Source organism: Ursus americanus, chromosome 14 (genome assembly GCF_024610735.1).
Source record: "Ursus americanus isolate L20-20 chromosome 14, mUrsAme1.1.p, whole genome shotgun sequence".
NCBI classification, from domain to species: domain Eukaryota; kingdom Metazoa; phylum Chordata; class Mammalia; order Carnivora; family Ursidae; genus Ursus; species Ursus americanus.
Window position 1 is genome coordinate 24,622,184 of NC_142140.1, and position 25,063 is coordinate 24,647,246.

Sequence of the window (25,063 nt, forward strand, 5' to 3'; positions counted from 1 at the left end):
GTGAAATGAATTCTCTTCTAGAAAATGGATAGTCATTCCTTTAATGATGTCAAGTGCAAGTTTTCCTCACGTAGGTTTGCTTAAAATGGAGCAGCTCTGTTGACAGGGGCTTCCGAAAGAGCGTGCTGGCCGGCGGGCGAGCCCGAGATCCCGTGTGGGATGGTCACAGGCAGCTGTGGGATTAGGGAAATGGTGCCAGCCCACGTCCGTTCCAGGGCCCCACAGCACTTCACAGCTGGAGCTGCTGCCCCCGTAGACACTGACCACGGGCCCTTGGGTGACAGGGGTTGGAAGAGCTTGCCTGTGCCCTGGTCTCTGGCTGAGGAGCTTGTCTGGGTATTTAGGTGGCAACACCCACGTGTCCTTTCGTCTTCCTGTACATTAATCTGATTCTGCAGCCACAAAGTCTAGCTGCAGTGTTCATTTCTGAGAGATTCAGAGAAGTGCTGACAGAAGGGTGGATGCCGAAGGATGGCCATCTTTGCGTCCTGACCTCATCCTCATGCCTGAGGCCACTCCTGGTGGGCCCTAGGGAGAAATGGGGAAGGAGGAAGGCGTAGTCCCCATACTTGAAAACGAAAGCAGGCCCCTGGTGACATTCCTCCGGATACGTGAGGGGAGGGGAGGCCTTTTAGGCACCTGCCTCATGGCTTTTATGCAGCCCTGAGAGTCAGGCCTGCTGAGTAGATGTTGTTTCTTGGAAGGGTCATGATCTTAAAATGGTGAGTGTTCACTGTGCATTTCTTTTAACTTTTCTTTGAAATTTTTCAAATATAATGTTGGAAGTAATTTGATTAAATGGGAAGAGGATATTCTGAAAAAGGGAAGGACAGATTTTCCTTCTGGCTTCCGTAAAAAATTGAGGTTTCCTGAGATACTTATCTAATTGGGAAGCATTGGCCTCTTCCAGGAGCTTGCCCCCCCCCCCCGGCCAAATATGCTTCAGCCTGGTTCTGGAGGCTCAGCCTCGGCCCCTGCCTGGGTTTCCCGCCACTCGCTGCATGTACCCAGCTGTGGCTGGCCCTGGGCCCAGTCCTCTGATGGGAGAAACGGTTAATTCCACTTGGTCATTTTCTTCCCCCATCTGATCAAGGCAGGTTGTACCGTGCACTTAGTCATGCTCTGGGTAAATTTCCACAAGCGATGATTAGAAACACACTTTGAGTTGGAATCATGAAAATGCACCGTAAGCTAGCAGAGTGATGGGATGGCTGGAGGCGGGGGTTGCGGAAAGCCGTGCCTGTTAGCAGCTGACAAGAAGGAAGAGTAGCGGAAATCTGCAAAGCCTTGGGGTTGCTGGCAGTTTCCAGTCCCTTCTTCCAACCTCACCTTTATCTTTAAAGCGATGTATGTGTGTGGAGGGGAGGTCGGGGGGCGGTCAGTGTCCTTATTGTCTGGCCAGACTTGTCTTCATTGGTCTTGTTGGTCTTTTGTTTTTTTTTTGTTTTTTTTTTTTTAAGAGAGAGCACACACGCATGCACGTGAGAATTGGGGGGAGCGGGAGAGGGAGAAGGAGAGTCTAAGCAGGTTCCACCCTCAGCCCAGAGCCCGACACCGGGCTTGATCTCACCACCCTGAGATCATGACCTGAGCTGAAATCAAGAGTCAGACCCATTAATTAACCAACTGAGCCAACCAAGTTGCCCCGGTCTTGCTGGTCCTGACTCACTCTTTAGGAAAGTGTTCTTTCCACCCCGAATACCCAATCCGTTCGTGCTGAGGTCTCGTCTCCTCTGTGTGAGGTGGGCTTCATTGGAGAAGGTAGGAAATCGTGAAGCAAGCTAGGCCAATGCTATGTGGTGTGAGGAGTAACTCTCCCCACACACATTTCTGATCAACAATAAATGTCAAATTTGCTTTCCTCACTCTGTTCCTGTGGCTCAAATGAAATAGGTCCCTGTCCTCCACCCAAGTGCCTCGAGTCCCACAGCGACAGCCCAGTGTCTTCCTGTAGACCTCACTAGGGCTTTCCCACTGATGACACAGAGAGGGGCAGCCACGCCACATGCCTACTTGATGGGGGCTTGTGACAGCATTTCTGACAGTGGGAGAGTTCCTCTCCGTGTGTCACAGACGCTGCATTTTCAGTGACTGGTGACAGCCCCTCCGGCTCCCATCCACAGCCCACCTGCAGCAGCTGCCCATTTCCTGAGCGGGAGTCAGCCGCTTCCTCGGGCCTGGCTGTGGGAGCCCTCTTGCTACCTGACCAGCTCCTCGGTCAGGACAGCCCTCGGGTCGATACCTCTAAGCACAGAGCTACCTGCCCATTAAATACAAATGCAAAAATCTAAACAACAAAAAAAGTCCAGTGCTGATTTAAAGGTCAGATGTGGGCAGACATCCCAGTTAGAATGGCTTTGAGATCGATTATTTCAGTCTTTGAAAAAGCACGTTCCATAAGTATTTTACTATTCGACGTCTAATCTGGGAACCACGAGGAACAGGACGGAAGAGTAGGTTTTCCTGAATTTAGCTAGCGGTGGCTTCTCTGGCCTGCACCTCATCCTTCCTTGTTGTTTACTAATTTGACAGTTCTCTGCTCCTTAGAAAGCCAGCGTGAAATAGAGGAAAACCAAAAGATGGTCCATTTGTTGGCTTGGTTGACATATGAGGAAGATGGTGGGTGGAGGTGGGTTATTGTTCTAATATTGGCCCAAGTGATGCCTGTGGACTTTCTCAGGATACTTGTGCCCCCTCTTGTCACCGTGTACCAGAGGCAGTTCATGACAGGGGAGCCCCGTGTTCTCTCTCTCTGCCTTCACCCTGGCTGTGGGCTGGCCTCCATTACTAAGCTCACGGCCTTGAGGTCTTCCAGGAACAGGGCAGCTAGACTCTTCGGTTGACTTATCTTCGAGTGACTCCTCAGGAAGGAATGTCCGCTGAGATGGTGATTCCGATTTCTGTTTAAAAAGCTTATCCTCAGTTGCTGAGAAATGAAAAAGAAAATATTCTCTGTTTTGGTTGGAGCCTCACAAAACCAAAGCTGTGCACTCTCACGCTCCCTGGGCAGTGGCAGTTACCGAACAAGCACTGTTTAGGGAGCGGAGCCGAGTTCTGCCGGCCTCCCGAACCGTGCTGGTGCAGGGACAGACACAAACAAGACGGAACCTCGAGGGCGAGGCTGAAGAAAACGTAAGAAATGTAAGAAAACTGGCAGCTTTGCCAAATAAAAAACCAACAGCAATATAGAAAAAGAACCCTTCTCAGAACTGGTTTCAGAATCTAGATCAAAGTTTCAGACTGAGTTTGGAAGCTCCCATAGCTTATCAGGAGAGTGGGAGAAAGCAGAGCGGGGCCAGGGCTCCTTATCTCCGTCGGATGGTCAGAGGCTGGAAGAGGTTGGATGTTCCCCCAGGCGCACGTGAGAGCGCTGGGTGCCTGGCTCTGAGCACATGTGAACTCCGGGTTGTACACAGCGGGGTCAGTAAGGCCCGTGGACCTTGTTAGAAATGCCAGATCTTGGGGCACCTGGGTGGCACAGCAGTTAAGCGTCTGCCTTCGGCTCAGGGCGTGATCCCGACGTTATGGGATCGAGCCCCACATCAGGCTCCTAAGCTATGAGCCTGCTTCTTCCTCTCCCACTCCCTCCGCTTGTGTTCCCTCTCTCGCTGGCTGTCTCTATCTCTGTCAAGTAAATAAATAAACAAAATCTTTTAAAAAAAAAAAAAAGAAGAAGAAGAAGAAATGCCAGATCTTGGGTTCCACTTAACATCCTGAGCCAGGGCTGCATTTTATGAAGAACTCTAAGCAGATGATGCATTCTGCTCTAGGTCATTGGAGAAGAACTGTGAAAAATCTTTTCCCTTTCTAGACTGCTGGTGTTAACAACAGAAGCTGACGGGAGGTGACAGAGGGAAGGAATCTGTGTACCAAGGGAGTATCCCTATCTTGAGATCACACCTCAGATGTCCCCTTTGTTTTTCTTTTAGCCATATCAGCAGCGATAGCTTCTTGTGTGACTGCCAGCTCAAGTGGCTGCCCCCGTGGTTGGTGGGCAGGACGCTGCAGGCCTTCGTGACAGCCACCTGTGCCCACCCAGAGTCGCTAAAGGGCCAGAGCATTTTCTCTGTGCCGCCGGAGAGTTTCGTGTGCGGTAAGACTGTCTTCGTGATTTTTTTTTCATGAAGGGCAAGGAGGCCAGGAGGAACCCCTCATTATGGGAGCGACTCCTATGATCAGAGTAAACCCCAATTCCTGGTTACCAATTGCTGGATGCAATTTATTTCCCACTGAAACCACACATAGTATTTACTGTGGAGACGCCTCATTATGTGGTTCTTGGAGTACATGCGTTTAATCAGAAGGGAGCCTGCGCTGGTTCGGTTACAAATCAGAATAATCAGTTACTGGAAGAAAGTTGTGTTGTCTCAAGACGGCCCTGGTGCCCAGGTTTAGCTGTGAATTTACTCAGCGTATGAGGCTGGGGTTTTAATGTGTGTTTCTTTCCAGCCCCAGGAATGAAAGGTTAAACACAGGAAGAACAAGTCTCAGGAGAACAGTTACTGTAGTAAAAATAATTCCTTGTTGACTTGCACTCTTGCTGTTTCTCCAAACCACTGAAATCTGCACTTGGAGCTTTACACTCATTCTTCCTTCTGACTGTTCCATGGGCCTTGCCATCCTTCTGACCAGGGGTGGTCGGAATCCTGGTCTGGTTGCACAGAGCATAGAAGATGCCGACCGGCCGGAGACTGTGTGCACGCATGCCTGCCACACACCACGCTCCAGCAGAAATGCCTGCCCTCGTGCTCAGTATGACGTGGTCACAGAATGAGATGAGTTCTGAGTGGTTGCTGGTCTCGAAGCGGGAGTGAGGGTGGGATGCCCAGGCGTGACGGGCTCTCCGGAGCAGGTGTGAGTCCTCCTGCCTTTTGTCCTCCCCATGGTCTGCCCCATGTCTTGGGTGGGATGACCCCAGCCAGGAGCTGCCCTAGCAGTGTGGGGACCCCCGCGGTCCTCTTCTCCCCCCTACATCCCGGGCAGAGCCGTAGCCGGTGTGCCTGCTCAAGTCCAAATACAGGTGTCCCCCTCCCATGCCTGTGCCCACCACCGCCATCACCACCGCTTCTGGAAGTAGGCTTGCCCTCCTTTGTGCTGGCGCAGTCCAGCAAGCAGCCCTAAGAACACCCCGTGGGGTACAGCCCTGCAGAATGAGCTTTCCTCACTGATCAGCCTATGGGCAGCTCTGTGCAGGACGTGAAACCACACGTAGCTCGCATTCCCGAGGACAAAGTGATTGTGTGATCCACGGGTCACCAGGGAGCTGGGCCTTGACCATTCAGCTGTCAATCAGCCTTCCTGAAATGGAGCTTTGTGCACCTTCCTCCCTTTTCCTGTCCCAGGGTGTCATCTTCCCCTTTGGATGAGCCAGGGCGGGACGTGGACCCTGGCGTGTTCCGGGGGGCAGCAGCTGTCTGCTCCTCAATGTAGCTCGGGCTCACCACTGAAACAGTCACCAGCTATGAATGGGAATCATGAAAAACAACTGGCAGGAGATCAGAGTTTGAGCTGTGTGGGAGTCTTTCCCCTCCTTTTTTGTAAAATGAAAAAATAACCAGTTCACACGCATGAGCATTGCCAGCATCAAAAAGTCAGCAAGTACTGGTGAGGATTGGCGGGGCGGTGGGGGGGGGGGGGGGAGTCTGAACCCTCCCCTGCTGCAGGCGGGCATGTAAAATGGTGCAGCCCCTTTGGAACACAGTTTGGACGTGTCCCCGACAATTCAGCATAAGATAACGTGCTCCTGTGTACCCAGGAGCAACACAAACACATCTACATAAAACCTGGACACGGATGCTCGTGGCAGCATTGTTCATAAGAGCCAGAGAGTGGGAATAATCCAGATGCGCATCACCGGATGAGTGGGTCAATAAAATACGGCACAGCCAAGCGCTGGAGTATTATTAGGCCATAGAAAGGACTCATTCATAGAACAGATGAACCTTGATATATTTGAAGTAAAAGAAGCTGGTCACCAAAGACCATACTGTGATTCCGTCCGTATGATAAATGCAGAAGGAGTGAATGTCCTGTCCAGAAGAGGTCCCCATTTAGGGACCACAACAGGGGTGGTGGAGAGGTTGGTGATGACTGGTGGCTTAGGGTGGAAGGAGAAGGGATGATAGTTAAAAGGCAGGGAGTTTCTTTTTGAGGGCATGAGAATGTTTTCTGTTTCCTGCGAAGAGGGCTGTATCGTGCTACTGTGACAATCACCTGTGTCAAGTGTGCCCGTCAGCAGTCTGTAGAATACTGAAAAGTTGTATAACCCTCATGACCATCTACTTACGAACATTTTCATCACCCATTAGAGAAACTGTTCACAGCAGTCACACCCTACTCTCCCCTGTCCACTACCCTACCTTGTGTCTCTGTGATTGATCTGCTCTAGATGTTTCATATAAATGGAATCCTACAATGTATGGCTTTTTGTGACCAGCTTTTTAATAGCATAATTTTTTAGTATGTATCAGTACTTCTTTTTTTTTTTCCCTTTTGAGAGCGTGAGCAAGCCACGAGTCTAGGGTGGGGAGGGGCAGCGGGAGAGGGGGAGAGAGAATCTTAAGCAGACTCCACCCCCAGCATGGAGCCCAACACAGGGCTCGATCTCATGACCCTGAGACCACGACCTGAGCCAAAATCAAGAGTTTTACTCTTCCTTTTCAATCTCAATAGCTTTTATTTTGTTTCTTGCCTGATTGCCCCTCGTAGAGCCTCCGGTGCAGTGCCAAGTAGAAGTGGTGAGGGCAGACATCCTCGTCTTTCCTGACTGGGGGGAAGCATTCAGTGTCTCACCATTAGATATGATGTTGTGGGTTTCTCATAGATGACCTTTATCTGGTTGAAGAACGCCCTTTTATTTCTAATTTGTTGAGTTTTTATCATGAAAGGGTGTTGGATTTTGTCATGTTTTTTTGCTACATCTGTTGAGGTGATCACATAGGATTTTTTTCCATTTATTGATAGGGTATATAATACATTGATTTTTGGATATTAAACCAACTTTGCATTCCTTGATCATGGTGTATAATCCTTTTTATGTGTTGTGGGATTTGGTTTGCCAGTATTTGTTTGTTGAAGATTTTTGCATCTGTACTTACAAAGGTCTATGGTTTTGTTTTTGTCTGATTTTATTATCTGGGAATACTTGACTCATACAGTGGAGTCCGGAAATGTTCACTTCTCACCTATCTTTTTGGAAGAATATGTAAAGGATTAGTGGTAAATATTTTTAATTTGGGGTAAAATTTACTAGAGTAGTCATTTAGGTCTGGCCTTTTCTTTGTGGGAATTTTTTAAATTACTTACTCTGTTTCTTTACTTGTTACTGTCTATTCAGATTTTGGTTATTCTTGAGTCAGCGTTGGTAGCTTGTCTTTTTCAGAATTTGTGCGTATATGAGGTTATCTCATTTGTTGGCATACAAATGAGTCATAGTATTCCTGTTCATTGCTGTAAAGTTAGTAATGTACCCTCTTTTTTTCCTAGTGTTTGAAGTCTTCTCCCCACCTCCCCACTCTACAAGTCTAAAGATTCTTCAATTTTGTTAGTATTTTCAAAGAAGTAACTTTTGTTTTCATTGATTTTTCCCCCCTCTATTTTTCTCTTTTATTTATTTCTGCACTAATCATTATTTCCTTCTCCTTGGTTTGGATATAGCTTGTTTTTCTGATTTCTTAAGAAGAAGAGTTTATTAATTTGAGATCTTCCTTAATGTAGGCATTTACAGCTCTAAATCTCTCTATAAGCACTGTTTTAGGCTGCAGATTTAAGTTTTGGTATTTGTTTTCACATTCAATCAAAATATTTTCTAATTTCTCTTATGATTTCTTTTTTGACTTAGAGAAGTACAATATAGTTTCCAAAAGTTAGATTCCTAGTATTGCTTGATACTGATTTCTGACTTCTTTCCATTGTCATTAAAGACACTGCATGATTTCTTTTAATTTATTGAAATTTTTTAGCCTAACATATGAACTCTGTTGGAGAACGTTCCATGTGCACTTGAAAATGTTTATTCTGCTGTTGTAGGCTGGAATTTTCTATAGATATCCGATAGGTCTGTTTGGCCTAGAGTGTCATTCAGGTTTTCCGTTGCCCTGTTGATCTTCTGCCTAATGGTTTGTTTTTTGTTTTGTTTTGTTTTTTACTTTTCTTTATTGATTTATTGACTTATTTAGTTGAGTAATTGACATACTATATTGTATTAGTTTCAAGTGTACAACATAGTGATTCAATATTTACATGCACTAGGAAATGGTCACCATGGTAAATGTATTTACCAGCTGTCACCATGCAAAATTGTTACAATATTATTGACCATATTCCCTGCCTAATGGTTTTATCTGATCGCTGGACGTGGAGTGTTGAGTCCCACAGCTGCTGTTGCACTGTCCGTTTCTTCCTTCAGTTTCTGCTGCTTGTTCTGTGGAACCGTTAGGTGCATATATACTGGACGTTTAGGTCTTGGGATGGATTGTTTTACATTACAAAACATTACTTTCTCCCTAGTAACTATTTCTGCCCTAAAGGCTATTTTATCTGGTAGTAGTACCGACGCCGTGGCTGTCTGTTGGCGACTGTTTTCCTATCTGTGGCTCTGAACTTAAAGTGTATCTCTCACAAGAAAGCATGTAGCCCAGCCATGGGTTTGTAATCATTTCCGTAATCTTGCATTCTGACTGGGGGGCTAACTGACGTGTTAATGTAATTCCTGATGAGACAGAATTGGCTGCTTGCTATTTGTTTCCTATGTGGTTTATGGTTTTTGTTCCTGTGTTTCTTCATTACTGACTGGTTCCACGTTAGGTATCTTTTCATATACCATTTTAACTCCCTTCTTGTTTACTATTTTTTGAGTTATTTTCTTAATGACTGCCATGGGGATTAAACTTAACATCTTAATCTAGTTCAGATTAATAATGAAATTAACTTCAGTAGTATGCACAATCTTGCTCCTACTAAGCTCTATTTGTGGAGCTCCTCCTTTGCGGCACTGTTGTCGCATAAATCACATCTTTATTTATCGTGAGCCCGTCAACACGGTTTTGTGATTATCGCTCTATGTAGTTGCCTTTTAAATCAGGAGAGGGTTACAAAAACACACTGTACTTGCATACTTATGTGTGTAGTTATTTTAACGGGGTTTTTTAGTTCTTTGTGTGGATTTGAGTTACTCTCATGTCCTTTCATTTCAGCCTGAAGGATTCCCTTTAGTATTTCTTAAAAAGGGCAGGTCTGGCAGCAGCAAAATAGGTTTTCTGTTTTTAAATCTGAGAGTGATTTAATTTCTCCTTCACTTTTGAAGGACGGTTTTGCTGGATACAGAATTCGTAGCTGACAGTCTCTTTCAGTACTTTGAATATGTCTGCCTGCTCCCCCGCGTGGTTTCCAGTGAGAAATCAGCTGCATGTCACTGAGGACCCCTTCTCTGTGATGTGTTGCAGCTCCCCGGTTGCTTTCAAGATTCTTTGTCTTTGGCTTCTGACAGTTTGACTGTTATGTTTCTGCGGTGGGGGGGGGGGGGGATCTTTGAGTTTATCCTTTTTGGGTTTGTTGAACTTCTTGGAGGGGTAGGTGCCTATTTTTCATCAGATTTGGGAGGTTTGGGGCTATTATTTCTACAAAATAGTTTCTTTTTCTTTCTTCTCCTTCTTGGACTCCCATTATTTGTATGTTGTTAGCTTGATGCTGTCCCACAGGTCTCTGGGACTATTCCTTAACCTTCGTGGCTTTTTGTTTCTTTGATTGGATAGTCTCGAGTTCACAAGCTGTTCTGCCTGCTCGGTGGGGCTACTGAGCCCCTCTAGTGAATTTTTCATTTTAGTTCTTATACTTTTAAACTCCCAAATTTATATTTGGTATACTTCTGCAATTTCTAGTTCTTTATTGGCATTCTTTGTTGGGTAAGTATTCAGATGCTTTTCCTTTAATTTTCTTAGATATGATTTCCTTTAGTTCTTTGAACATATTTTGTAAAGCCAATTTAAAGTTTTTATTAAGTCCAAGATCTGGGCTTCCTCAAGAACAGTTTCCATTGATTGCTTTTTTTCCCCACCTTTCTTTCCCTGTTTTGTGGTTTTTTTGTTGGAAACGGAGCCTTTAAAATAATGTGGCAACTCCAGAGACAGACTCTCCCTCCGTCTTGCCCCTGCTTTGTTGTTGTTCTGTTTATTATTAAAATTTGCTGAGGGACTTTCCTGGACAAATACTGTCATCTGTTCTATGCAGCCACTGAAGTGGCCCCCGGTTGGCTAACGCCTGCACAGAGAGCCCTTACATCAGCTCACAAAGTCCCCCGTCCTCTGCCCAGCACCTCCGTTGTGCCGAGGGGTGCCGCCGCGCCCGTGAGAAACGAGGCTGCTCTCAGGCCTGTCTTGGGCATGCGCGTAGCCCTGCACGTGCATGTGGCCTTCTAGAGCCTCAGGAACACGTCGGACCTTTTCAGTCACGGCTTTTCCTTTTTGGTTTTTGGGCCAGCCTCTTGTTGGCTCCAGTGGACACAGCTCACCGCTGGCTGCTGCTTGTTTTCATCAAACGTCCCAGGCGCAGGGCTTCCTTGCCGAGCCAGCTGCAGCGGGCCGAATCATGCCAGAGCGCGGGGCCTTTGTGGGGGCGCCACAGCCCTTCTGCCCCTCGGTGGTCGCCAGGCTGCTGGGCGTTAAGTCTACCGCAAAGCTAGGCAGAGAGAGATGGGACTTAAGCTAAGTTAAACACCACAAAGCTCATTTTCCTTCCTGAGATTCAGGCATTTCCTTGAGTCAACCCTCCATGGGTCGTTACAGCCTTTGCTTGTGACAGCCTTCCAGAATCCTGGAAAAGTTGATCATAACCATTTTCACTAGTGTTATTGTGGCTTTAACAGAGGTGCAGAGTTTTGGAAGAGTTTGTCTCGCATTCTGAAAGTGCTTCCTACTCCTCTCCTCCTGGAGTGAAGTTGGTGGGTAAGGTCTATGCAGTCAGGGCTGACGGCTCCTGGCTCTGTTAGTGTGTTTTGTGTTAAGGTGAGGAAGTGAAGCAACCCCTCATGGAAACTCCTGAAATGTATGCTCTGGTACACGAGTCTTGGTGGCTGGGTTCGTAGTCCAGGAGTGTGGTCCCAGAGCCGATCGCTGCCCAGGGGTTTCTAATCGGGTAAGGCCAGATGGCCATGGTGCAACTCGCTTCCAGTGCATGCTGGAGCTGAGGGCCAGCAGAGACCCTGAAAGGTGCGGTCCCTCTGTGTCCTGAGGGCCTGGGTGGGAGACTTTTCCATCGGGCTCTCCTCTCCGCAGATGACTTACCGAAGCCACAGATCATCACCCAGCCAGAGCCCACCATGGCCGTCGTGGGCAAGGACATCCGGTTCACGTGCTCAGCAGCCAGCAGCAGCAGCTCCCCCGTGACGTTTGCCTGGAAGAAGGACAACGAGGTCCTGGCCAACGCCGACATGGAGAACTTCGCGCACGCCCGCGCACAGGACGGGAAGGTGACGGAGTACACCACCGTCCTGCACCTGCGCCACGTCACCTTCGGACACGAGGGCCGCTATCAGTGCGTCATCACCAACCACTTCGGCTCCACCTACTCGCACAAGGCCCGGCTCATCGTGAATGGTAAGGCGGTGCCGTGGACTGGTGTGAGTCCTCTAAAGCCGCGCGTGGTTCTGTGTGACCGTGTGGGAAGGATGCAGGCGGGAGACACCGGAGCTTCATCGGGACATTAACGTGTCACTAGCGCGGGGCAGGGGGGCAGAGCAAGTTGTGTAGAGTGCAGGGTTACTCTCGGTGATTCACCTGTTTCTGGTGACTTTTTATCCAGGTATTGTGTTAAGTGAAATGAAGGGCCCAGGCCTTGTAGTTTTATCCATTTATTGTCCTCCACAAACCATGAAGTCCGGTGTCCAGATTCCGAGCATACCCTGATGGCGGCGAGGCTCCCGCCCTCTGAGCTTTAGAGCCCATCGAGGTGGCTTTTCTCAGGGCTGCGAGTTGTCATGGAGAAGCGAGTAGCTAGAGCGGTGAAGCGCCCTCCGCCGGGTAATAAGCGCGGAACCACTGTGTCTCGAAGCCCTTAAACACCGCAGGAAAACACCTTCTTTACCCCACATAGTTCTGCTGTGCAGTCCTCTGTATCAGAAGCTCCGTGGACGGTCAGACTTGGCACCGAAGCAAGCCCAGGGGGAACTGCCGTGGTGCCCAGCGTGAGCGGGGTGCCCACTGCTGGGTCAGGGAGTACGCGGCAGAAGTCAGCCGGCGAGCGTCCAGCCATGGGGCCCGGACACCGCCTCCCCGCCACGCTTTCTCCAAGAGGGACGGGCCGTCCTGTTGCTCTGCCCGGGGTGAGGGCATGTCCTCCATGCCCATCACTACGTCCTGTCAGAGCAAATACCTTGGTCCCCCGGGCTCTGTTCTGGTGGTTAAGGAAGGCAGGCATGTGTCAGACCCCAGTATTTATGGGCTGTCCCCATATGGACAGATGGCCACTCGAGGGGTCAGAGGGGACAACTTGCTTCGTCAACAGTTTCCACTTGAGGGGGCGACAGGCAGCCTCGGGTTAACAAGAGAGCGCCATGGGAGGGAGAGGCTGGCAGTTCGGGCGGAGGGGGGGCGTCAGAGGCGGGGGGAGCGGTTCTGGGCAGACGCTGGCACAGAGGGTGGGGGGCACAGCCATCCACGGAGGCGGGCACTTTGCCGGAGGGCTGTCCGGGCCTTTGCGTCTGGCCCTTCCGTCCCGCGAGCCTGACGGTATGTATTTTGCAGTGTTGCCGTCCTTCACCAAAACGCCCCACGACATAGCCATCCGCACCGGCACCACGGCCCGCCTCGAGTGTGCTGCCACCGGCCACCCTAACCCCCAGATCGCCTGGCAGAAGGACGGAGGCACGGACTTCCCCGCTGCTCGGGAGCGACGCATGCACGTCATGCCCGATGACGACGTGTTTTTCATCACGAATGTGAAGATCGAGGACATGGGGGTTTACAGCTGCACCGCCCAGAACTCGGCCGGCACCGTTTCCGCCAATGCCACCCTGACAGTCTTCGGTCCGAGCACTCGTACACTGAGTATATGAGGCCACGCGTGCGCGGGGGTGGCGAGGGGCTCCAGCCGTTCCGTGCGACCAGCAGGCTCACTGTGCCGTGCTGGTTCTAAGATGTTCAAGAAAATGTCAGAAAGCAGCTCAGCGAGTGTTTTTTGTTTTGTTTTTTAAGATAGCGAGTTAAGGGTTAAGGGAGTATTTTTTTGTAGGGCTTTGGTAGGGAACATTCTCGACTGCCCTCTGACTGGGGCTGGATGGGTGTGGTCTGCTGAAGAATAGAGACACGAGCCCGGCACAGGACAGCTGGGGGAGAGAAGGGGCTTCTCTGTGGCTCAAGGTTCGTTCCTCCTCCTCGTCGAAGCCACCCCCCAGAATGGCTGTGACTTAGTCATTGTGCGAGGTCTTTGGAAAGCTCGCCGCTCTGACATTCGATCTCCTGCGGCCCTTCACTGGCGTGTGGGCCCTCCTTGGTCCGGAGGGCAGGGCAGGCGCACAGAGTAACCGGAACGTCTCCTCTGCCTTCCTGCAGAAACCCCGTCGTTGGTGATGCCTCTGGAAGACCGCGTGGTGTCCATGGGAGAAACGGTGGCGCTCCAGTGCAAGGCGACCGGGAACCCTACGCCCCGCATCACCTGGCTGAAGGGGGGCCGCCCCCTGAGCCTCACCGAGCGGCACCACTTCACGCCGGGCAACCAGCTGCTCATCGTTCAGAACGTGGTGGTGGAGGACGCGGGCCAGTACACGTGCGAGATCTCCAACACGCTGGGCACGGAGCGCGCGCACAGCCAGCTGAGCATTCTGCCCGCGCCCGGCTGCAGGAAGGACGGCAGCACCGTGGGCGTCTTCACCATCGCTGTGGTGTGCAGCATCGTGCTGACGTCCCTGGTCTGGGTGTGCATCATCTACCAGACCAGGAAGAAGAGCGAGGAGTACAGCGTCACCAACACAGGTGAGCCCCTGCGGGCCGAGCTCATTCCCCGGGCAGGAGGGACGCAGTGCCGTCTGGCGACGAGGCAGGGGCACCCTGGGGCCGTGCCCGGTGGCCGCGTGGTGGCTCATGGCTGCAGGGACCTCCCAGTATCGTGCTCCTGCTAGTTCCGGCTCCCTAGCCATCCCTGCCCGCTCTCTTCTGTGGGCTCAGACCTCCGGCTGCTGTAGTTTTTACACCCGGGTGGAAAGCGAGACTAAGCTGGGCCTCCAGACCATCTGTGCACAGCCTGAGCGGCTGCTGGTGCAAGAATCTGGTGTCTGGGCCTGATAGTGAGCAAGTGTTTTCCTGTCTCGTCCCCACGAAGGATAGGGACACCTGGTATCTGATCGTCCTATCTCCTTGCAGATGAAACCATTGTGCCACCGGATGTTCCAAGCTACCTCTCGTCTCAGGGGACCCTTTCTGACCGACAGGAAACTGTGATCAGGCCTGAGGGTGGCCCTCAGGCCAACGGGCATATCGAGAGCAACGGTAAGGCCTCAACCTGACGCGACCCTGTCCTCGGGAGCCTCCTGCCCCTTCCTAGGGCAGGTGCGTGGCCTTGGGCTGAGCACATCTGACCCGGACGGCTGGCAGACTCAAGCCTTCGGTTGGGTTTCCCGGCCCTGCCCCGTGCATGTTCTGCAAGGTTTTAAAAATCCAGCCCCCAGGCAGTTGCTATATGGGGCTCAGCGTCTCCTGGTCAGGAAAAGGCAGGATTGAATGAGGAGCTGCAAAGGACATTACAGGCCCTGAAACCAATGCACGGGGTAGGAGACGGTCCACGCCTGCTCTGTGGGCCAATCTCGGCTACTAGAAAGCTCTCCCAGGGTGAGCCGCCTCTGTGGGGGAGACGGAGTGCTTACAGGGGGCAGGTCTGTCCTTACACGAACCGCTCACCAGCATGGCCCCAAACACCGACAGGCCTGCCCTGGGGGCAGCTTGTCTTACATTACAGATGCCCCTTGCTGGTCAGCAGACACCTACCACCGTAAAGAACACTGTAAAAAGGGTCGGACTTCCTCTGGAAAGCTAAGCCCATCATTTCTAACTGTGGGAATCTACTGCAGGTGTTTGTCCAAGGGACGCCAGCCTCTTTTCAGAGGTGGACGCTCATGGCATTACGTGCAGGCAGCCCAAGCTCTGCGTGGGCTGTACCAAGGAGCCCTGGAACGTGGTGGAGAAAGCCCAGCGGAGACCTGGTGCTCAGAAGATGGGTAAGAGGGGCGCCTGGGTGGCACAGCGGTTAAAGCGTCTGCCTTCGGCTCAGGGCGTGATCCCGGCGTTCCGGGTTCGAGCCCCACGTCAGGCTCCTCCTCTATGAGCCTGCTTCTTCCTCTCCCACTCCCCCTGCTTGTGTTCCCTCTCTCGCTGGCTGTCTCTATCTCTGTCGAATAAATAAATAAAAAATCTTTAAAAAAAAAAAAAAAAGATGGGTAAGAGATGCTCTCGTCGGGAAAAGTCTGCGGTTCTTGAAATCAAAATTCAAGTAAACCTGTTCATTAAATGAGAGCGAGAGATGCATTATGGGTCTAAGACTATCTCAGAATTTGGTATTCAGTGTATAAACAGGAAGCTGTGGCCTGGCTCTCGTAGTTCTGAAGTAGCAGGTCTCTTTCATAAATCTGTGGTGGGGTAAGCCTGGGCTTGAACTTTCCAGATTTATAAGCAATTTTAATAAAGGGCAAGGCCCAACCTGAAGTACCTTTTTACCAGGGCTATTTTTGAGGCTATATTTCTGATTATTCCGAAGACTCCTGAGAGCACATGGTATGTCATGCAGTGGGATTCTTTTTTTCTGTGATCAAAAGAGTAGGGCCACTTTCTCTCATGAAGCAATTAATCTGAACCGTTGAAACACGAAGGGCCCATTCTTCCTTAAGGGCTTGGTATTTGCCCAGTCCTTTTTCTGTGACCACAGATGGGAGAGAGGGCAGGTTTTTCGAGAGTTCATCTAAGCAGGGCTCTGGCCTCCCAGCAGGGGACAGAAGCTTCCTGTTCTGGGCGGGGATGCAGACCTCGGTGGCCGTGGCTCTAATCTGTCCCCTGCTTGGTCCCGCAGAGCACAGCGGCCCCGTGGCGTGCGGTGACTGCAACACAGACGTGGACGGTTACTCCAAGGAACAAGCTTTCTATCCTCCGCCTGTGACCAGAGACAATACACAGCCAGGGACACTAAGCAGCCAGGACCCCAGTCAGACGGACCGAGAACATTCTCTGCCTCACCTGACCAGTGGGACTGCTGACGGGTCCCGCGCTGACCGCAGGGGGTCCCTCTACCCCAGTAACCACGACAGAATGCTGACATCCTTGAAGAAAAAGCCACTGGCACCTCCAGATGGGAAAGGTAGACGTTCACGGTCTTCCAAGGAGGCCCCGCAGGTGGGTGGGGGCAGGTAAGCAGCCAGGCCAGACGGTCTGATGCGCCCTTTCCTTTCTCACAGGGGCCTCCTCTTGGACTTCAGCAAGGCTGTGTGAGCCAGACTCCACAGACCTCCAGCCTCCCTCGACGTTAACTCCCGGCAGTCCGGAGCTCGCGGAAGCCGCCTCGGGCTTTCCTGACGGCCCCAGTGAAGGCCAGCACTTGCTTCTTTCCAATGGACACCTCCCCCAGGCGTGTGACTCCAGCCCCGAGGCCCCAGCGCTGACAGGACAGCTCCCCGGGAAACGGGGCGTGCCCCTGCTCTTTGCACCGAAAATCTAGGCTTTGTCTACCTCAGCTCTTGTGTCGTCTCTACAGGAAAGAGAGGTAGGAGAGGCTGTAAGGAAGCTTGAGTTCAAGCGTCACTGATGTGTACAGTTTTTAAACTTCCGTGTGGAGTGTCCGTGGTTTCAAGGACTTGCGGCCGCCGCGCAGACCCGCGAAAGGCTATCGTGTACAAAAGCAGAAAAGTGTCTGATGCCCTTGTACATAAGAGTTTTCAGAGATTTCCTATATATTATATATCTTTTGCAGAGGCTATTTTAATCTTTAGTGCATGGTTAACAGGAAAAAAAAGAAGAAAAACATACAAAATTTTGACAATATTATTTTTCATATCAGGTTGCTGTTTAATTTCGGGAGGGGGGGGCGGGGAAGAGTTCTGGTGCCTTAATGCATGGATGGAATTCGTAGAACCTAAAACCACATTTGCTCCCGGGAGTTGCTGGAGGGCGGGGAGGAGGGGAGGTCCTGGGGTCTGCACTGCACTGCCCCGGACAGACCCCGGGGTCTGCGCCCGCCTTCGTGTGCATTGGAATTCACGTCCCGTCAGTATTGCTCCCGTGCGGCCCCCCTGCCTGCCGCGCCCGAGATGCCCGTGTCGTCCTGTACCTCTGCCCTGCGGGACTTGTTCTAAGTTCCTTGCCAAGCCGAAGGGGGGGGGGGGTTGCTGATCCACCACGAGCCTTTGTTCCGAACAATGGCGCACTGCCTTTCTTCCTTCTAGGAGAAAAGCACGTGGGGCGGTCGAATCACTCGACTGTCCTCTGAGGCTCATTTTACTGAGGTAGAGGCTGCTGGTGTTGGTACCTGTGGATTTTTCAATAGTGATGTTTTCGTTCTGCCGCTATGCTAATTCACGTGACACTGATCACGGGGGAGGAAAAGGATGGCGTCCTCACTCTTCAGGGCTAGCTGCTCTCTACTGAGGATCCGGAGCCTGTCTGTCCACGTCCTTCCCTCACAGACAGACCCGGGCTGGGACCGTAACAAGTCGAAGCCCCTGACCTGGGTGTATTTGCACTTTCGAGACCTGTAGCTAACCATCTTGTGAGTGCCAGTGTGTATTTCAGGAAAAATTACATTGAAACAAGGTCCTTAAAAAATCTCAGAAAGCAGGTTCCTTTAGCCAAAAAGCTGAAGGTAGAGACCGACAAAATGGTTGTTAAAATCTTACTGTCCGGCGTCATCGCCGTTCTAAAAGGTAAGCACATTTAGAATTGTGTTCTCAACAGTCAACTGATTAATGTTACTTCCACAAAATATGTGAATTTGCTGCTTCTGAGAGGCAATGTGAAAGAGGAAGTATTACTTTTATGTACAAAGTTATTTATTTATAGACATTTTGGTACAATGTACATTGAAAAACATGTAAAATATTGAAGTGTCTAACAAACGGCGTTGAAGTGTCTTTAATAAAGGTTCATTTATAAATGTTGATTGTGTGGCTAGGGGCATTTTTCTACCCACCGTTTCACCCCCTTCCCTTCCAGAAACTCCCTTACAAATGCAGCTATTCTGCCTTTAATTATGTTTTTTCCCAAAAAGGGGAAAATTTCTTCTCGGCAAAGCAAAATCAAGTACTTCTTTGCTCCAGGGAAGATACGCCACCCCTAGATTCCTGAGATTTCTCTCTGAATTTTTCTCACACCTGGAGCTTATTAGTCAAGCTCTGAAATGGAGCCCTCCCCATTTCGTCCCGTCTCATTCCCAGTACCGAGCAACCAACCTTCCCGCCGGGCACGCAGACGCAGCGCTCGGGCTCCCGGCTGGCCCACGCCCCTCCTTTGGGTCTCGGGTGGAGAAGCGGGGCACAGGGCCAGGTCCTCAGTGGGCCCACCGCGCCCTCCGGCCCACCTGGGCCCTGAGCTGCAACTGCTTGCTTTCTCTCACACACCACGTGGGCTGCTGGACGCTTCTCTGAAAAATAATACAATCCTGTTTTCTCGGGGAAATCTGAGGGTAATTAAGAACAGCAGCCTGGCCGCCCCGGAGAACGCCTGCACCTGCACGTCAGTCTCTCAACAGAGCCCGAAGCTTCACCACGGGGAAACGCCCAGCCTCAGGCCCCACTTTCCCTCAGAGCCCCCGCCTTCCTGCTCCCCATCCACCCCCCCCCCCCACCGTCGGAATGAGAAGCGTCTAGAATCCTCTCTGCCTTCCGAGGTCGGCCTGCTAGCAGGGGGCAGGAAATGCAAGGTCAGCTACAGATCAAATGAAGGCTCCGAGCAGCGTGGACGCGGCGTCACCACACGGCTTTATTCGGGGGGCTGAGAGTACCGCTGTGGCTGGGGTTCCACGTGAGCGTGCCAGCCAGCTGATGGCAGCGGAGACACGTCCTCAAGATCCTTGTTCACGCCGCGCGGCTGCTTGCACGGCGCCGCCCGTCTTGAGAGCCGTGCCTGGGGCGCCGTCCCCGACGCGGGGGCGCTCTCTGCCAAGCTGCAACAGCAGGCTGCAGGCCCGCTCGTAGGCACCCAGAAAGATGAAGCCTCCCAGACTGATGGCCGCCACTCGAGGGAAGACACCTGCAAACAATCTAGGGAAGGAAAAAGGAGGAAAGATTTTAAGTCCGTGTGTGTAAAAAAGGTTAAATTCCGACACCCACAGCTTGCTCAACTCAGCACACCACGCTCATTACACCCCCCACAGCACTGAGCGCGTGTGCTTTTCTCTCCCAGAACGGCGCTAAGTTACGCTCCCGAGTAGGCTTGCTGAATCTGGGCCCGGCTGTTTGTTGGCTAACGTGGCTCAATACTGAACAGCTTGCTTGCGAGCCTCACAATGAAGTCCAGTAATTGGTCAAGAAAGACGAACTCTGTCCCCCAAGTCCTGTCAGAAACCTCCCTCCCGGTTTTGTCTTTGGGAGATGGTGAAACAGACTCTGGTAAAGGAGTCCAAGGCCTGGATCCAGGGGTGCACCGTGCTCCCCCCCCCCCCCCGGGGAAGGGAAGGTGGGCTCTGGGTGTTGGAGGAGATATGCTGACCACTATGCCGCTCCTCCCTGTGACTCAGTTGCCTTTTGTCCTTAGAGGCCCACAGATGTGATGCCAGAACAAGAAAGTGAAGCTCCATGCATTCCGTTTGTCTTCTCCTCCGAGGAAGGACCAGAAAGGCCAATGGTCTGGGGACAGCACCTCCTCGAAGGCTCGGTCCCCACGCACCATGCAAGGCCAGTCGGAGGACTGACTTTGGAATCATCAAACAAAGGCAGAGTGAAAGAACGGTGTCACAGGGGGCGCACACTGGAGGTTCGCTCTTTAAAAGCCACCCTGCGGCTCGCACGGGATTCTGGCGCCACAGCAGCTGCAGGGCCCCCGAGGCAGTCCGCAGGACCGAGGCAGATCGTGCCCAGAAGTCCCAGCCGTACGTGCAAGCACGGCAAGCATGCGAGCATATATTCCAAGGCCTCAGCTTTCTCTGGAGGGCAGAACGACAAGAAACATTCTCTACCTGTCTTTCTAGAATCATTGAGCCTTTTTACCAAGAGTATTACTTTTGTATGCAGTAAAAATCAGAACTATCGGGCTCAGTAGTGAGGACACTCTGGAGCAGCAAGTGAAAATGGTCAGGTTATGTGAAAAGGACCTAACCTCTAAGATGGAGGAAAAACATCCACAATAAGCTAAACAGGACTGGCCAAGGAGGTGGACAGGAGAGCGCACCCCCACCCCGGCTGCCTAGTTTCTGCACGCCTGCTGGGACAGGTCCCCTCGCCTCCTCTCCAAGTATCCTACTCAGCACCTTGGAGGAAAAGGGACTTAGCGGCAGACGACCCTTTTGTTAGGGAAGGAAGGATTTAAATCATTAAGTAAAATATACAGATGAGAACCTCTTGTTCTTGTCTAGAAGTAACCATGAAAACTATACAAGGAAAAGAGTTGTTCAGCTCGGCATCACGCACACTGTTTCCGCACGACGCGGTTGGTGAGGACAGAAACTCACCAGCTACCGCGCCGAGGCCCCTGGGACCTTCTGGCCTGAGACCCAGACGACTCCTCTCCCCCCCTCCTTACACAGAGAAGGGTGCTGGGAGGGAGGTCGACAGAAGACCACCTGTGCCGCGAAAGCCTCCCCCCCCCCCCAGCTGACTAGCTGACTTATTTCTGAAACCCGTGTCTTGGTGCAGCTTCTGCCACTAATGAACTCGGCAGCTCCTGGCAAGAGGCAGATGGAAGCAGTTTATGGTTCCATGAGATGACAATTGAATCTATTAACATAATTATAGCCTTAAAGCACACTCATCTGTACAGTGCCCGCCCCGAGAACAAGGAGGCAGACTCGAGCGGAGTGGGGTGTGTTCTGGGGACCACGGATCACACCAGGTAACAAACACAGCACACGGGGCACAGCGGGGGTGCGCACGGGGCGGCCGCGGTTGCTCCGTGAAGGGCACAGTCAAGAAACACAAAAAGCCAGTTGCGGAACAGGACAAGGAGGAAGGCACAATGCAGGACAGACAGGCTTCCCCACCTGCTTTCCGGCTGCTGGGCTGAATGAGCAGGTGACAGTTTATTCTGGAGAAACCAGTCGGCCTGAGAGCACGTATTCCAAGTAGGTGTCAGAACATGGTCTTCCCCTGTGTGAACCAACATGGAGACGGCAGCGTCCCCACATGCCCCCCAAGAGGCCAGCGCCATTTCCCTGCTAGGCCACTGGAACACTCCAGAAACGCGCAAGGGTGCTCTGAGGTGGCGGAAGGGCCGGTGGGGCTGTGTGGGAACCAGACAGAGGAGGCAGGCTGGGATGCCAGGGCAGTTTTACAACAGTGGCCCGCGTTAGCGGGAATATTTTTTGTTTAGTTTGCTTTGAGTTACAATTCTGTTGTCAAATTATTTGGTGCCTTTTCTCCTATTAGTAGGAAGCTAGTGAAATCTAGCATTTCTTAAATGATGAGCGTGGCTGCTTGGACAGTCTGCTAAGGACCGCACTGGGTGCTCACGAGAGCCCCAGGGCATGTCAGGACGCCCGTCCTCTGCCTCTCACTCTGGCGCTGCCCAGTCACGGAACCCCGAGCGCACAGCACAGCTGGGAGAGGGTTTGGCGTGGGTCATCTCCTCCCAGGGATTCCTTCTCCACAGGCTCCCGGGGGCCAGGGTCCTGCCCGTCCTGCCATACCCACATCCGGCCCCTTCCCCAGGAACGGCAGGTGCACGGCAGCCCCACTCTGACTCCACAGAGCTAAGGCGGGAGCGGAGGTCTGACCGGTCGTTGCCACAGAACCTAATACGAGCCACGGTGAAACAAGGAGGGCGGTGAAATTCAGCATTTTGACTTTATGATCTAAAAAAGCTACCGCACCACATCTCTGTGTGGCCCAAACTATCCGAAACACTGAGGACTTTCACGTGCTACTCAGAAGTGGCTTTAGAGCCGCTCTCTCACACCATTTCATTGTTCAACGTGAAATCTGTGTCCAAATCAGCGTGTCTAAGGTACGAGCAACCAGACTCTTACTGAAGCTGTGTTGGCTCTAAGCGGCCGACGGCACACGGGTCCCCGCTCTGCCGCTCCCTCGCTCATGCTCAGCCACTCCTTCCTGTTACATCCACTTCTTGTCTCAAAATCCTCAAGTCCGTCATCAGCCGGCATCAGTCCATCAGAGCTGGCCCATTCAACACAACCATCCAACTTGACCTACTTCTCAGTGGGGCCACTGTCCTGCAAAAGCCTCACCTGGGTCCTAACCGATACGCCTCATGTCCCAGCTATCACGCAGCCCAATGCACGCAAGCCTACAATCAAATCATCCCCCACAGCACGGAGATGAGGACGCGGCAGGGCCTTGGCGCTGCTGTCCCCACCAGCCACACCCTGTCACGACGCTCCCTCCCGGCCCTCCAGGAGGACGCTGTGACTCTGCTCTCTCAGGAAAATCCCTGGTGGTCATTCCAAAGAGCACAATGTCGTGTCACATACCCGGACAGACCCCAACACGGAGACGTGCGTACAGATGGTAAAAGCAACGTGAAAGCACATTTTGCAAAGGAGGCATTTTAGGACACGATGCTCGAAGTCTGGGGCACTGAGCAAAGTACAGAGCGGGTTTCAAGCTAGGCGCCACGCACGGGGGGCGGTCAAAGTAACTGTTACTGATCGTAGTGAAAAGTCTCCCAACGACAAGTGCTTTCTTCTAAATGTCACCCTCGCTCGCTTGCATTCCTGCATTACATAACTGGAATCCTGTTTGCTCAGAGCTGCAGACTGGAACCTGGGCGGGGCAGGGGGAGGACAGGCACAAGGATGTCCTCCAACATCCAGATGGACAAGGCTGGTGATCACGTGGCTAGACATTGTGTCAACTTGACTGTGCACTGGCATCTCACACAGGCGACATCACATATGCTGTGTGCAATGTAAATAGACCAACCAGGACGATCAGAGGAAAGGAAAGGGTGTACCCCATTCAGGCTAAAGGAGGAAGAGCCCGTGCAGAGGCGGAAAGGCAGTTTCACCTTCCTTCTTGTCCTTACCCAGACAGCCCCTGTGTCCGCCAGACCCCGTGCAGTGCAGACAGCACATTCCCACTAGCGGTGCTGGAACCAGCCTGCGAAACAGGACAACAGACAAAGCCATTAGCTTATGAAATTCCCCAACAGATCCTCAGAGGCACAGCTCCTGACCACCCTCTTCTAGGGCAGTCTGAAATAGAGCGGGGAGCTTCTTGGGAAATCAGGACCCCTGGCTCGCACTAGACCAGAAGCCCTTCCATCCCAACCCATAGGTAAGCCCTGACAGGAAGCTGCTTTCCTAGGTTCTCGCATCGTCAAACTGGATGCAGAGCTCAGCTAGGTAACTCACCGACTGCTGTTTAACGGGAGACTGAAAGCAGTAGTAACTGCGCGGAGAGGGAAGGGGGATAATCAGTCCATACGGTCCAACTGCGAACTTAACCTAAGGAGCTATAAACACGTTTAATAGAGAGTACGATGTTCCATTTAAAACAGGACCGATTCTCCTGGGTCTGGCCTTGTCCACCTACACGACAATCCCGTGTTCACTGTCGCACCTTTCCATAAGGGTGGGACTTCTTCTCTACGGTTGTGCCCCACATACATTATGTGCGTGGCATTCCAGGAAATCTTGGTCTAGCTTTTTTTGTAACAATTTTTCTTTTTAATGAAAAATGTTTTTAAACATTCTGACACCTGTCCCGATTCATCCAGTGAAGGCCAAACGCGGTCTGTGTTCAGAGCCTCTAGCTCACCTGCTGCACAGCAAGGAGGTCAGCTCTCCGAGCCTCCCGTCCGTCTCCCATAAACACAGAGCTGACTGAACGTGGCCTTACGGCCACGGCCCCGGCGCCCTGCCTGCTTCCACGCCGTCCGTGGGAAAGGCCGCAGAGAAGCACTGCCATCGCACCGAGCGGGCCGCGCTGTTTCCCACTTGGTGCACCCAGGAGCCCGGGGCTAACACGTCCCCGCGTCTGTTGTGCCCACATTTCATCAGTTTGCACTTACCTTTGCCAACATGATTCTTGTTTTTGCCACATCCAGAGGCGTGGTGACGGCCGCTGCAAATCCTCCTGTGCATATAAAAATAGCCAACACATAACAGGGGTATTGTTTAGTGGATTACACGGTACGGCATAGCTCTTCTGTCTCACTCCTCCTAACTGCCAGAGCTCGCTCCCTCCTCATTACGTCCACTGCGCCGATTCCACAGGAGGCGGCACGCACGCAGAGCCCACACGCTCCATGGCTTATAGTGACGGTGAACCGCACGCAGAAGAGATGACCGGATGATGCTTTACACACCCCGGGGGGTGGGGGGCAGGGAACAAGGCCCCGTAATTTATCTTGCTCTTTTGTGAAGCAACAAACCCGGTGTGTACGTGGTTGCATGTCTAAGTTCAGACACCCACTGTCAGTACGAGAGGCTCGCTGCTCCCGCTGATTCTCTGAGGCCCACGCCTTCCATGGACCACTGTTCTTGACCCTGACTCCCACATGCTGCTGTCTTTTCTGGTCTGAGACAAAATGGGCAAACAGAAATCTGCATACTGCTGTAGGGACTTTTGGTATTAAAACGGCTAAATTCCTTGAGTTGAAAGGGTAAAGTTTTCTGTACTTGCAGGCTTCAAATAACAGGCCAGGCCAAGTAACAACATTTCTAGGCCCCTCTCTGCATCCTGATTCAACAGGCAACCTTCCCACCGCTTCCTTCCCACCTTCTTTTCCACGGACTACCATGACTGCCAAACTGAGATTTTAAAAAATCCACAGACTTTAATACCCTTATCTACGGACAAAGGATTTGGAGGACTTTTTCTTTTCTTTTTTTTTTGGAAACCATGGTATATGGTGTATTTTAGTTAGTGTGATACAAAGATGTTTTTTAAACCCCAAGAGGCCCTAACGAGATAGAAATAATAAAC

At 51.6% G+C, this 25,063-nt stretch overlaps 2 protein-coding genes across 9 annotated transcripts in view; one reads left to right on the plus strand and one right to left on the minus strand.

The window, feature by feature from the left end:
* The window catches only part of LRIG1 (leucine rich repeats and immunoglobulin like domains 1), a 111,374-nt gene extending 93,250 nt beyond the window's left edge, over nt 1-18,124 (plus strand). The window contains exons 12-19 of one of the 2 annotated variants that reach the window (XM_045774663.2): nt 3,930-4,093; nt 11,271-11,591; nt 12,738-13,040; nt 13,545-13,964; nt 14,352-14,477; nt 15,056-15,202; nt 16,048-16,332; nt 16,430-18,124. In XM_045774663.2, coding sequence (XP_045630619.2) covers nt 3,930-4,093; nt 11,271-11,591; nt 12,738-13,040; nt 13,545-13,964; nt 14,352-14,477; nt 15,056-15,202; nt 16,048-16,332; nt 16,430-16,689 — 2,026 coding nt within the window. In that variant the 3' untranslated portion in view covers nt 16,690-18,124. The remainder of the gene's footprint in view (nt 1-3,929; nt 4,094-11,270; nt 11,592-12,737; nt 13,041-13,544; nt 13,965-14,351; nt 14,478-15,055; nt 15,203-16,047; nt 16,333-16,429) is intronic. The other variant, XM_045774664.2, reaches the window with a different exon arrangement.
* Nucleotides 18,125-18,924: 800 nt separating this feature from the next.
* The window catches only part of SLC25A26 (solute carrier family 25 member 26), a 127,896-nt gene continuing 121,757 nt past the window's right edge, over nt 18,925-25,063 (minus strand). For 4 of the 7 annotated variants that reach the window (XM_087866866.1, XM_045774668.2, XM_045774666.2 and 1 more), the window contains 3 exons: nt 24,147-24,211; nt 23,160-23,233; nt 18,925-19,225 (listed from right to left, as the gene is read on the minus strand). In XM_087866866.1, coding sequence (XP_087722992.1) covers nt 18,945-19,225; nt 23,160-23,233; nt 24,147-24,211 — 420 coding nt within the window. In that variant the 3' untranslated portion in view covers nt 18,925-18,944. Of the gene's footprint in view, nt 19,226-21,159; nt 21,266-23,159; nt 23,234-24,146; nt 24,212-25,063 lie in introns of all 7 variants that reach the window. The other 3 variants (XM_087866867.1, XM_087866865.1, XM_045774667.2) reach the window with 2 other exon arrangements.